General features: G+C 37.3%; 1 protein-coding gene across 1 annotated transcript; it reads right to left on the bottom strand.

The window, feature by feature from the left end:
- Window positions 1-12,274: 12,274 nt before the first annotated feature.
- Window positions 12,275-12,757, bottom strand: LOC308417335 (large ribosomal subunit protein eL21-like; the record flags this gene model as incomplete). Its single annotated transcript, XM_080912572.1, has 1 exon — window positions 12,275-12,757. One exon carries the CDS (start codon window positions 12,755-12,757, stop codon window positions 12,275-12,277), a length of 483 nt encoding a protein of 160 aa, XP_080768698.1.
- Window positions 12,758-14,117: the final 1,360 nt, after the last annotated feature.

Below are 14,117 nucleotides of genomic sequence, written 5' to 3'. Positions count from 1 at the left end.
GTGCACCATTGTGCTCCTATAGCTACCAGACCTTTTACAATGAGGTCAAACATAAACAAATGCAGAAAAGAGCATCCTCAACAAACAATGCTGATCAAGTTGGTTAACACATGTAAAAGAATGAAACTAGATCCATAACTTCCATCCTACACAAAACTCACTTCAAGTAGATCAAGGACCTCCACATAACATTTGATACTGTGAATCATGTGTAGAACCAATAGGGGACATGTTTCAACTTATAAGTACAAAAAAACTTTTCTGTGCAGAACTCCAGTAGCAAAGGCATAAAACCTACAACTGACAAATGGGACCTCATAAAACTAAAAGGAAATGTCAACATCATTTGAGTGAAGTGGCAGCCTACATAATGGGAAAGAATCTTAACCAATCACTTATCTGCGAAGGGGTTCATGTCTAGAATACATACATATACATACATAAATACATACATACACACACTTACATGTGTGTTTGTGAGTGTGTGTGTGTGTGTGTGTGTGTGTGTGTGTGTGTGTGTGTGTATGTGTGTGTGTGTGTGTGTGTATCAAGAAAAAAATGCAATTTAAAATTTGGACATAAAACTAAACAGAATTCCCCAAAGAAGAAATATTAATGTCTGAAATATATGTTTTAAAATGTTCAATACCCTTAGCCATGAGAGAATTACAAATTCAAACCAGTTTGAGGTTTCATTTTAACCCAGGAAAAATAGCTAAGATTTTAAAAAGTTCTAAAGACAGCAAATGCTGCTGTAAATATATGGAAAGGAGTATAGTTCTCCATTGTTAGTGGGTTTGTAAAGAGATGCAGTCACTAAAGAAATTTGTACAGAAGTTCCTTAGAAAGCTATAAATAACAGCCAAGGCACTGAGGTGGAGGGAGTGATTGGGAGTGGGAGTACCTTCATGGAAGCAAGTTGAGGAGAAGGAAGGAGAAGAGTGGGGGTGTAAGGTATAACATTTTAAATGTGAATACAGAGAATATTCAATAAAATTGAAAAAAAGAAAGCTATAAATAGACATACTATATAATCTAAGTATAATATTTCATGAATATACCCAAAAAACTCTATATTTTACTGTCCAGATAATTGCTAATGTACATCTGTTGCACAATACCTAAGAAATAGAAATAGCCCAATGTCCATGAATTAATAAATAATTGAAATGTGATAAATTTACACAATGGAATATTATACAGCTGTGAAGAAAGTAAAATTGTGGAATTTTCAGGTAAATTGATAGATCTGAAAACAACCATTGTAAGATAACCCTGACCTAGAGAAAACAAATGCCATGTATTGTTTAGTTGGGTATTTTTAATCATTTGTTGATGCTAGCTTTGAATATTTAGATATATATGCTTAAGTTGGACTATCTATAGAAGTCAGTATCTTAGTTATAATTTCTATTACTGTAATAAAAACCATGACCAAAATCAACTTGGAGAATATAGGTTTTGTTTCTATCATTTTAATTTGTAATTTGTAATCTATTATTCCATCCAGAGAAGCCGTTAGGAACTGATGCAGAAGCCCATGAAATTCTGTTTACTGGCTTGCTTTCTTGGCTTTCTCATCTTTCTTCTTGTAACACCCAGGACCACCAACCCAGTTATGGTGATACCTATAGTGAAGTGGACCCAGCCACATCCATAATAAAATAAAAGTGCAAAATAAACTTGCCCATAAATCACTCGCTGAGTTGAGATTCCTATTTCTCAATGAAGCTAGATTGAGTCAAGATAACATAAAACTAGCCACCACAGTCAGAAAAGAAGAAACAGGGAAGGGGGTATAATGATATAAAAGAAAGGTTAAAATGATGTGGACAAAGAGGATGGGGAAGGGGCTAGAATTAGGGAAGGAGAGCTCACACTGAAGATGTTTGGAAAAGCTAAATGGGAGGGAGTCAAAAGGTCAGTGATCTGCTTTTTTTGCCTAAAGACTACTGTTTGCCTTAGGACATGCTCTCAGACTGGGATGTGTTATGTGCCTGGGCAGCATATTCTCAGTGCTTCCTGCTAGAGAGTTGGAGCTGCCTCACATCCCCTAGAGAAAGACGTATTCTTCTAAGCTGAATTGAAAGCCAGAGAGTTAGGGATTTCAGTCTATTGGCACAAATAAAATAAAAATTATGACTCTTGATACATTTAGAGAAAAACCTCAGAGCACATATTTTTCTCCTTGAAAAAGGCAGTCCATGTGAAATGTTTTATTGCCACTAAATAAATCAATAAACATCTTGAGGCAGCCAAAGTAGGATATACGCTTACATAATCCCCACTAGCTTTGAAACCTCTTTTTCTATATAAATATAATTATTTTTAAATCAAAGAAAGAGTATCTCTAGTGTACTATTAAACACATGAACAAATCCAAAATAAAGAACTAAAGGAATGGCTTAATTTTATTCGACATTCTATAGAATGAGAGATACTAGCTAAAACTTATTTCATGCAGGGAAAGTTTTATTAATCCCAAACCCTGATTTACTCTCAATAGGAATCTTGTTTTCAGATGGCCAGGCTAAGGTATATAAAGTCCATCTTTGAGATAGATAAAGACTTTGGAGAGAGTTGTGTGTAGAGCATTAGCACATCTATTCCCAGAATGGCAAACTGCCCAGATAACAAACTGTGGCTGTAGTCAGCCAGTGGTGGAGGGAAAGGGTACATGAAGGAGAGAAGTAGAAAAGAAATGTCAAGGGAGTAGAGAGAAGAGAAAAATGTACTTTGATCTCTTGTTTTTAATCAGAAGAAAGTAAATGGCCTTTGTGGGTGCCATCTTTGTGCTTAATAATGGGATGCTATCAAAAGGTGATCTGTGTAAATATTTTGCACTTGGGTGTGTAAGAAAGCACATGCTGTGTTTTATTCAGAAGACTGTCTCCAGCCTTTTCTCCAAGCTTGGCACATCTCAACCATTCTTGATGAACCGTACTCAGCGAAGCCTTGAGCTGGCTTTGTATTTGCTAACAGGCCAAAGGAAGTGGCTCAAATTTTCTGTAACTGACCCTATTAACACTTCTAAAATTAATAAATTTGTGAGTTTGGATTCAAAGAAACATTAGAACCAGTAAAGCTTGCCCAAGTGTTTATAAACCATGGTCCATAAATAACTAGACCTAAGTGATGTTTAACAATGCACAGAGTAACATGGAAAGGGCCTGAGTGTTAACAAAGGGTGAATTCAAACCCAAAATTCCATGAAGCAGATATTTAGGTCAAGTTTCACAACACTTTTTGGTGCAGAGAATATCTGGGGACCTGTATCCCATGGAATATACCTTAGGACACGTTAGTCTGGATCAGTTCCTACTTTATCTCCCTCACAAGATAACCACACTTCTCTCTCAGGAGCTACTTCTCAAAGCCACACAAGTGTTACATAAAACTATAGGACTTTAAGAAAAGTAGAAGGGTTATTTTTTAGTTACTTTAACAAAATACAATATTCTGAGTTCCAAAGAAAGCTGAGATCTTCATTCTACTTTACTTAAGAAAAATAAATTGTGAGAAAAAGACTTTGGTATAATATCAAAATAAAACGTAACAATTGCATGCAGCACAGCCTTGGACAGGAGCTGATCACTGTGAGCTTCTAATTTTCCTGTACAACATGAGTATGGGGGTAAGCCTCCTGGGAGGTTTAAGTGAAATGAAGCAGGCATGGTGGCACATGACTGTAATCCCAGAACTCAGGAAGCTGAGGCAGGAGAATTACTAGTTTAAGGCCAGTTATGATATAGCAAGACTCTGTCTCAATAAACAAAAGCCATCAAAGGAGAAGGAAGAGAGGGAGGTAAGGAAGGAAAGAGGAAAGGAGAAGGGGTTGGGAAGGAGGAAGGAAAGGAAGGGGAGTTAGGTAAAATTACAGAACCTGGTGTTGGCCTCAGGTTGGAGTACCATTTAAAGTATCTTTTATCCCATTTTTTCTTCTCCTTCTCTGGCTCCTGAAACATTTCAGAAAAATGATGGAATAAACAAACATCACCCTTTAGCTCTGAGAAAACCCTGAGAAAACCTCTTTGGCATTCCAGTCTGGGTGGAGCAGATCCACACGTTTATTCCCACTGTCAAATGATGAAGTTTCTAGATTGTTCCTTCCAAGGATCTGCTCAGGGGGTAGGGGAAGAGGCCTCCTGCCACAAAACAGAGAGATCAGTCTTGTCCCAAAGGTCAACATGTTTGTCACCTCCTGTCTAGACTATTGCAAATGCTCGCAACCTGGACCTCCCACGGGGAGCAGAGCCCTGACAACAGATGACCTAGACCTGACAACATGCCTGCGGGTTAGTCAGTCTGCAGCAGCAAAGCACACCCAGGCGAGTTCTCAGCCTTGGCTGCTGTCTGACATTAACTCCAATTTACGATCTGGGCTCTCAGATTAAATCACTAGGCAGAGATGAGACCAGAAGCCTGGAAGACCTTCTCATTCCACACAACCCGCTGATAACTTGTTAGATGTGGAGAGAGTGGGACACAGTGCAGATAGAGAGCTATCTGCTGCTTACTCAGGTCTGTTTCCAATTCAAATAACTCAACTCATGTGTGCTTCTAGTTAACCACGTAGGCACACCAGGGCCGGGAAGAATTTGCACGCAGATTCTCCACGTTAGAGGAGGAGGTCATGGACTCTTACTGGATTAAAGAATCAAACTTTGTATAAAGAACTTTGTTGTGTTTTTAGGGCAGTAGTAGTTAAAATTAGCATTATTATCCAAATTATAGCTCCATTCTCAGGTCAGTGTCTTGAGTTGCTTAGAATTCAGTATGTATTCATTCCTGTCTGGTCATTGAAAAGGTGTCTTCCCTTAGATGCCCTTTAGGATGGCATCATTGACATTTTTCTATCAGCAATTCTGATGAGCCTTATTGGTCCCTGATGGCCAAGGCTTCCAGACTATTGTTTTAAAAATCACTTGAAAGAAGCCATAAGAAGGTATAACTACATAACATAATGCGTTCTTGTGGGTAGAGCTGGAGGGGGGGTAGGCGATCTCAGACAGTGAATTTCTTATAATAATAATAAATTATTATTTTAATTATATTATTATTATTATAAAGCTATTTCATCTGAGACAAGTTTGACTAATGTTTAAGCTCATTATCTTATCCTCATTTGGCCTTCTATTTTATACATACAAAGACACACACACACACACACACGCACACGCACACGCACACGCACACGCACATGCACATGAGCAAGCACTAAGTTTTTATTTGTTTTCATTGATACTCAAGTTTTAACCTAGGGCCTCGCATATGGTAGGCCAGCACTCTGCCATTAAGATATATCCTCAACCTTCTTTCTAACATTTCTTGAGGAAGGTTCAGCCTTGAACTCATTCTGTAGCCCAGGGAAGCCCTATACCTGTGATTCTTCTGCCTCAGCTTCCTAAGTAGCTTTGGATTGCAGGTCAGCTACACAATGTCTTTTTTGTTTTGTTTTTTATTTTTGTTTGTTTTCTTGTTTGTCAAACTGGCCTGAAAACATGATCCTCTCAAATCAACCCCTCAAGTTCTGTCAGTAGGGGGTATACCACCATTCTTTAATTTCATGTGGCATTTGAAGACAGAAAGCAGTCTTCAAATTACCACTTGTTAATCAGCCAAAAAAAAAAAATGTTTCCTTTTGTGTAGGTTAATATGGTTTCCAGAAAAAGCAGTAAGGGAATATACAATATGTAAGGAGTAAAAGAGACATTACAGAACCAGGACAAAAACATCGAAAGGAGTAGATCCCTCAGACTTGCTTCTCTGAATCTGCATGTATGGTACGTAGACATACAGAGCACTTTATTTTATATTCTCTGCATTTACATTTCAGGTGTTATTCCCTTCCCCTAATGCCATCTTCCCTCCCCCTCCCATTGCCTCCCTGAAGGTGCTCCCTCTCCCAACCACCCTCTTCCACCTCAGTACAAAGGCATTTCCCTATAATGGGAAAACAAGCCTTCACTGGACCAAAGGCCTCTTCTCCCATTGATGCCAGACAATGCTGTCCTCTGCTGCATATGCACCTGGGGCCATGGGTCTCTCCATGCAAACTCATTGGTTGATGTTTTAGTCCCTAGGAGCTGAGATGGTTTGGTTAGTTGGTAATTTTGTTCTGCCCATGGGGTTGCAGACCTGTTCAGCTCCTTCAGTCCTTTTTCTAGATCTTTCATTGAGGTCCCCGTGTTCAGTCAAATGATTAGCTGCAAGCATCCTCCTCTGTATCAGTATGGTTCTGGCAGAGCCTCTGAGGAGGCATCCATATCAGATTCCTGCCAGTAAGCACTACTTGGCATCAGCAATAATGCTTAGGTTTAGTGGCTGCATATGGGGTGGATCCCCTGGTGAGGCAGTCTGTGGATGATCTTTTCTTCAATCCCTGTTCTTCTATTTGTCACTTTATTCCCCCTCCATCCCATGAGCATTTTTTTCTCCCTTCTAAGAAGGACTGAGGCATCGACCTTCTGGTCTTTCTTCTCTTTGAATTTCATAAAGTCTGTGACTTGTTTATTGAGTAATCAAGCTTTTGGGGTTATCATCAAGAAGCTATAGCATTATGTAATAGATAATTGGAAAGACATTAAATCAGGAATGATAGCTTTCCAATTTCAATGTACTGGGAGTTAAAATTTAATCTTTTCTCTAAGTATAAACATTTTAATGTATAGATACATGCATATAACCATTTTGATTTAATTGTGTTGCTTATTGTCTTATTTTATGATTACTGAAATTGCAAAAGATAACTTCAACAGTGTGGATGTCACTTTTCTAGAAATATACTAGTTAAATACTCAGATTATTGTAGAAATTAAAGGCCATTTAAAAATGAGAAAGAAAGAAAGAAAAAAGAAAGAAAAAAAGATAGATAGATAGAAAGAATAAAGGAAGGAAGGAAGGAAGGAAAGAAGGAAAGAAAGAAAGAAAGAAAGAAAGAAAGAAAGAAAGAAAGAAAGAAAGAAAAGAAAAAAAGAAAAAGAAAGAAAGAAAGGTAGAACTAGCTTCCTTTTGTGTGAGACAGAGACAGAAAGATGGAGACAGAGAGTGTTCCTATATCAGACAAACAAGCTAACACCACCTTTTACATCAAGGCTGACAACAGAGAAGCTTAAGCTATAAACTAACTTCTGTCTATCAGTCATACATTACACAAGCTTGGATGCTCATTGGCAATGGCATCTTCAAGAGCATTGTGTAACAACCATGCTCCATTTTCATCTGAGATTTGAATAGCTGGGTGACCCCAGCTCCAGGTAATCTGCTCCTTTGAATTTTTATTACGTTTCTCATTAAATATTCTTTCTCAATTACAACAAGAAGGAATACTGGACACAAGAATCTTCTAGACTGTCTGGTTCTATTTAAATGGACATGGTCCCTATGGGATCATACCAATTTGCCTTTAAGGGTCCCAGGCACACTGTTCTTTCTATACCATGATGGACAGACACATATACATTAGTACTTAGGCTTCCCTTTGCCCTCTAGATTCATTTCTGGCAAAAATGAAGGGAATTGGGAACTTTCCACAAAGTGATTTTTTCCAAGTATACTGTCATCATTGATACATCATCCACACTTTCGGAAAATGGCACAACAACCAGCCAGACTCTTCCAAGAAAGAGATTGTGTCATTCCCTAATACTACAGTGCTTCAGAACAACCCACTGGGGGAGCAATACCTTCTCTTTTTCTCTGCAGGCTAAAGATGGGGACTTGAATAACTTAGCTTCATTTCTCATTGGCACAATCACAGAAAACAGCAATGAGTTCTTTTTCTTACTACAATAATTATCCCAAACTCCTTCCTCTATTTACTTGCTTTGATGTAGGCTTCATAAAAATAAGTTTCCCCATTTATAAGAAATTTGATTTGTTTGCAAAACAAAAAGTATTCTTTTTCTTCTACTTGAGTGCATGTGTGAATGTGCACATATGGTACCTTCAAGATGAAAGAATGAAAAAATAATCTAAGTTTCTAAATCACAGTCCTATTTAAAAAAAGCTATGAGCTTCTAGAACCTCATGAAGACTTCAATATTCAAATAAATAAAGTGTCGTTTTCATCCAAATACTCAAGATAAAGTTGATAGAAATCTTAGTTGAACTAGATGTTGCATAGTGAGGGAAATTGTACTTGAATATAAACAGGTAGTATGCTTTTTCAACACTGAGATTAAAGAATGAAACTATACTGAGAAGACAAAGGCAAAAACTCTGCACTGATGAGATCAATGTTTATGTGGGATTTTAGTGTAAGGCAAGTATTGGCATTTTCTTTTCAACACTATCTATTACCTTAAAATATTTAGTAATCTGACAAATATTTTAGTATCTGCTATGTATGAAATCCTAAATAAAGTATTTTAAAGGACATACATGCAAAAATGAATAAAACATGCTTTCTAGTTAAAAGGAGTTCCACATGGAGACCATAAAAAAAATAATATTATGATGTAAAAATTGTTTGCATTTTTCTCATTTAATATGTAAAGTAGCCCTCTAAATTAGGTGCAACTGGTCACTCTTATTTAATACAAGAAAAAGTTGAGGCTGGTAGAAGATAAACAATTTGCACCAAAATCTCACTAAAGTAACAAAAGACAGAATTCAGACCCACCTCTATATTATCTGACATAAAAGTGAACTATAATTCATTACTTATACATATACTTATACATAATAGGAAGCCATAGACCCTAAAAAGAAGCATGTAGAATGCTCTTAGAATCCCTCCTCAGAGAAGAGCAAAAAAAAAAAAAAAAAAAGGTTTTATGTAGGTATTTGATCTGATCTTAAAGGACACAGGGATTTGTCAAGCAGCGGTGAGCATCGAGGAAATTATGAAGTGAGAGACATCCTGTAAAAGTGAGAGTCAAGGACAGACAAACTAGTGCATATTGAGGAATTGCAAACAGTCCAGATTGGCTAGAGTACAGGTTAAGGGAAGACCAGTGAGAGCTAAGGTTTGGAATCAAGTCAGGAGCATCATGTGTGCTTTGCAGAGAATAGGAAGCATTTCTGGCCAGCAGTGAGGCATTGCTGAAGGTTTCTGAATCAAGGAATGATATAATCAGAAAAGAGATTTGAAAGATTAATCTGGCAGAAAGACAGAAGAATTTGGAAACGTCTAAAGAGTCACAAGGCTCTGACATTAATCCAGATAAGAAATAATAAAGGTCTGTTCTGTGACAGAGGGAGTGAAAATGGAAAGGGATAGAGAGATGATGTGAAGAATATTGAAAACATATAATTAAAAGCACCTTCTCCCTAAATAGAGAACACACACGAAAGAAGGAAGCTAGTCTATGTGACTTTTAATCAATCTGAACTACTGAATTTAAAAAAAAAAAAAAAAACAACAATATTATTCTTGTAGAAAAACAAACTGAGCTAGGAGTTGAGAACACCCAGTGTCCATGAGAGACATGAATTTGTATGTAAGGATGATCTTCCTTGCCCCCTGTTCCATTACATACACCCAGAAGCCACAGGGATTAAAAACTTGATGAGGATTTATAAGTAATGTTGGTGTTAGTATGGTGAAAAAAAGAGAGCCAATGAGAAATATGTGTCCAAATTTAGGCTTTTTTTTTTTTAATTTTCAGGTGTGACAAAAGATATTGTTACTCTTAATGGGAAGATCTTTGAGTCCCTGTGGCTTAATATTTATTATGCAGGTTTTTACTCATTTTAGTTCAGTTGTTACTGACAAGGAGGTACTCATTCCACATAGTCATTCATGAACTAAGAACTATGAAAGGTCTTGGTTTTGGTCTTAATTGGTTATGTAAGTACAGATGCTCAACTGGAAGTTTGAAAATACAAATTGATAGAGAATTCCATGAAATTATTGTGGAGATAAGGACTAAATAGTACACATTGATCTTTTGCCCACCATTCTTTAGCCAAAACCACAGCTACATGGCCATAACTTAACAGTAATAAGTTAAGTAATAAGGACTTAGGAACATGGACATAACTATGACACCAAAAGGATAAAGACATGATTTGGTTGAACAAATAGTCTCTTTATAGTGCTCAAATTTGAAAGACAATTATGGATCTCTCTGCAAAACACAAACACTTAGCCCACACAGTATAGCCCACACAGTATCTAATAACAGTTTTTTATTGAACAACTTTATTTAGAAAACAAAGATAAATGTACAGATTTTAAAAGCATTTTTGCATAACACTATATGAATACATTTTTGTCAGTACTTGATTTTTTTTAAAGGTTTGATAGTATGCATTAAAATCTTACTAGTTATAATGAGCATAAAGTACATGTAAAACAAGATGTAACCTGGAAATAGTCAAAGTTTTCTTGGTGTGTAAGATTAAGGATAATGGTTTTTCATTTTCTTTTCTTTTCTTTTCTTCTTCTTTTTTTTTTTTTTTTTTTTTTTTTTTTTTTTTTTTTTGGTCTTTGTTTTTCTTGAACTTCATATAGTCTATGAGTTATTTCTGGGGTGTTCAGAACGTTCTGGGGTTAGTATCCAATTATCAGTGACTGCATATTATGTCTGTTCTTTTGTGACTGGGTTACCTCACTCAGGATGATATTCTCTAGATGCATCCATTTTCTTAAGAATTTCATAAAGTCATTGTTTCTGATAGCTGAGTAGTACTCCATTGTGTAAATGTACCACAATTTTTGTATCCATTCGTCTACTGAAGGACATCTGGGTTCTTTCCAGCTTCTGGCTATTATAAATAGGGCTGCTATGAGCATTGTGGTGCATGTCTCTTTGTTGTATGTTGGAGCATCTCTGGGGTATATGCCCAAAAGTGGAATAACTGGGTCTTCAGGTAGTATAGTGTCCAATTTTCTGCCTCGTTAGCTCAGTAGTTAGTGCATCAGTCTCATAATAATAGTTTTAAATGTATGCATTTATGTCCTTGTGTCTATCTGTCTGGTGTGTGTTTCTGTGTGTGTGTTGGCCATACAGCTCATGTTTTTTACTGTTGTCTCTACTACAGTGAGTGTTAAGCCAGAGCAAGCATGTTGGGGAGCATTGCATCACACAGCATCTGATGGCATGAGAAGATAGAATTCCATGAAAAAGGCAATGAACCCTAATTAATAAAATGCTTGTTTTCTCAAAAGGAGATTAGAGATTTTTTTTCTCTACAGAAGCATTTTTGTAACAATGTATAAATGCCTGATAACTTACGAATGTGTATCATGAGAATAATGCTTATAAATGGTAACTTTAATGGTTATTATTTCTTAACTGTGGGAAAAGATGGATTTAATACATAATTTTAAAGCTATTTACATATGACTACATTATTTCTGTCTCACACTTTTTGTAAGGTCCTTAAACTATGGGGCATGGGAAGAAGTCATCCTGCCTGTGCGGTGGTCTGGTTATCATCTCATTTTATTTCCAGGACATATTTCTTTCTACCCTATAAAGTCTGATCTGATTCGGTTTTTCCAGAGTAATCACCATCAGTTAAGCAGAAGGCTGTCGGAACAGCCATCAGAGGGGCAAACTTCATAGGACTCAAGCTGAGCCCACAGGACAATCTCCCCATATCTATTAAAGATCACTATTGACAGCCAGGCATGGCAACTGACACCTTGAATCCTAACACTCAGGAGGCAGAGAAAGGTGGGTCTCTGAGTTCAGGCCAGCCTTGTCTACAAAGTGAATTTCAGGACAGCCAGGAATACACAGAGAAACTCTGACATTAAAAATAAACAAAGAAATAAACAACAAAAAAACACATTAATATTGGTCAACTTTTGATGTTGAAAAAGTTACAAATTTTAATAGGTAATCAAAGTTAGAGATAAAGATTTAGAATTCTCCAGGGTCGTTAGGACACAGTTGGTACTCTATTCAAAATTCTTCATATCCCATTTACAAACAGCCTACACCGCTGGGTCTCTTCCGAGGGTAGATCTACTGGGATTAGAGCTGTTTTCTCCATATGCTCACAAATCTGTGTGTGCACTGAACCTTTGGCACTACCATCCATCACTCCCCACCCTCACAGAAGCATGTAGCTAATGACTAGTGTTGAGTGTAGCAATGCCTTCTGCTGTGGTATTGTCCTGTGGGATGAAGCTGAAGGTAAGGTTTCATCTGAAGTCACTTACTTCTAGCTTGTCTGCAACTGGGACTGGTCTTTTAGAGCATGCCCTCTACATAAATTATATGTACGTGGATTACCATTTCTTTTTTTTTTTTTTTTTTTTTTTTTTTTTTTTTTTTTTTTTTTTTTGTAGTCCAGGTCCTTTATTTCTCTTTGTACATTAGGCCGTGAATTCATAGGGAATGGGCTCCAGCAGCTCAGGCTTTTTTCCATTAGTCCTCACAAAGTGGGCTTCTCTGGGTGGCACAGGCTGGCACTTCAGCTGAACCCAGGTACCCTTCTCCTTGGCTTCCTTTTCCTTCTGATTGTTCTCCGTCACCCGCTTCAGGAAGCTGTCTCTGCTCTTCGAGTGCTTGATGTGCTCAATCTTCACATTGATCCTCTTAGCCAGAATCTTGCCCTTAACTTGCTTGTTTACAGTGATACCCACAGCATGCTGGGAGACACTGTAGACTCTTCCAGTTTTTCCGTGGTAACACTTATGGGGCATTCCTTTCTGAACAGTGCCCATTCCCTTGTTGTCTACAATATCACCCTTCTTGTAGATTCGTATGTATGTAGCCAAAGGAACAACTCCATGTTTCCTAAAAGGCCTAGAGAACATGTACCGAGTGCCTCTCCTCTTTCCTTTTGTGTTCGTCATGTTGGCGAGTTAACTGGAAGATGGCTGCCGTGGCCCTGGATTACCATTTCTAAGCTTAACATACACATTAACAATAGCACAGCAGATACTTCTCAAGACAGTAGTCAATGGTTTAAGGGTTTAGGTTAATCAGTAAAGATGAGCACTTTCCCTTTTTCTTTTGTTCCACCACAATGTAAGTAAAACTTCCCAGCCACATGCCTCTGTCACCATGAAGCTTTCTGTTGTCATGCTTTTCTTGAAAACAAGTTAAAATTTTTGAATAAAATGGAATTCAGAAGTAATTGACTACATTTTTCGTCAGAGGAACTGTCAAGACTGTATAACTTGCAGGTTTTAGCATAGTTACTACAGAAGGCTTTCAGACAAATTTATAATGAAAAAGAGAAGAAAGATATGAAAGATGTATATTTTAGGAAGGAAAGAGCATTGACCTAGTGAATGTTGAAAACAGGGTAGATGCTAAGAAAGAAGCTAAAATTACTAAAGATATTAAAGAAATTAAACAGGAGCCTTACACTTTTCATTAAAATGATAACAAAGTTGTTTTGAGAGCAAGACTCCATCTACCAAAGGATCAAAATTGTAAAAAACTAAAATAAAAATAAAAATAAATTGATTTTATTTGAAATGAGAGTACCCAAGGAAACAAAGACACCAAAAGCAAAGACACTTAGGAAAGTGTTTTCACTGACACAGCTACACAGGAGCAGAGAAGTTGCTATAGTTTGAGCCATGGAGACTAGATTTTTTTCAAGCTAGCAGCAGAAATTTGTGTTTTCCACATGGCACTGATTTTGCAGGTATCCATGATGAAAGAGTGAGAAGTCAAGAAGCCTCTAACTAAAGTTCCAGAAAGCCTTTAAGACCAAACAAGATATTCCAGAGTGAGAGTCTCTATATGAAGCTCCTAAGAAATCCATACATACATAAACAGTGAATGTGAAACTGGAGTTATATTACACACTTAGAGATATTGGAGGAAAGTTAGAGGAACTAAGTGGAACCAGCCAGAAAGTGAGGCCAAAATTGCTGCGGACAATGGCCCTGGAAGAGCAGGACCTATTGCAGCCCCAGATGATGGATATGGAGTTGTAGAATTGTAGAATTGGGTGTTTACTCTCCTGGGGTTCATGTTCTCTCTCTCTCTCTCTCTCTCTCTCTCTCTCTCTCTCTCTCTCTCTCTCTTTCTTTCTTCCCCCCACCCCATGGAATGGAAATAACTATTCTAGGACATTGTTTGCTGTAAGAAAACTTTCGATTATCATTTTGCTGAGGTTCATACTTATGAGGTTGTCTTGAGTCTAAAAGAGATCATTGAACTTGGCTTCTGAACAATCCTATAACCACTCAAATTTGG

Source organism: Micromys minutus (genome assembly GCF_963924665.1).
Source record: "Micromys minutus genome assembly, chromosome: 2".
In the NCBI taxonomy this organism is placed as follows: domain Eukaryota; kingdom Metazoa; phylum Chordata; class Mammalia; order Rodentia; family Muridae; genus Micromys; species Micromys minutus.
The sequence above is the reverse complement of the archived record's forward strand: the minus strand, read 5'-3'. Positions and strand labels throughout refer to the sequence as shown.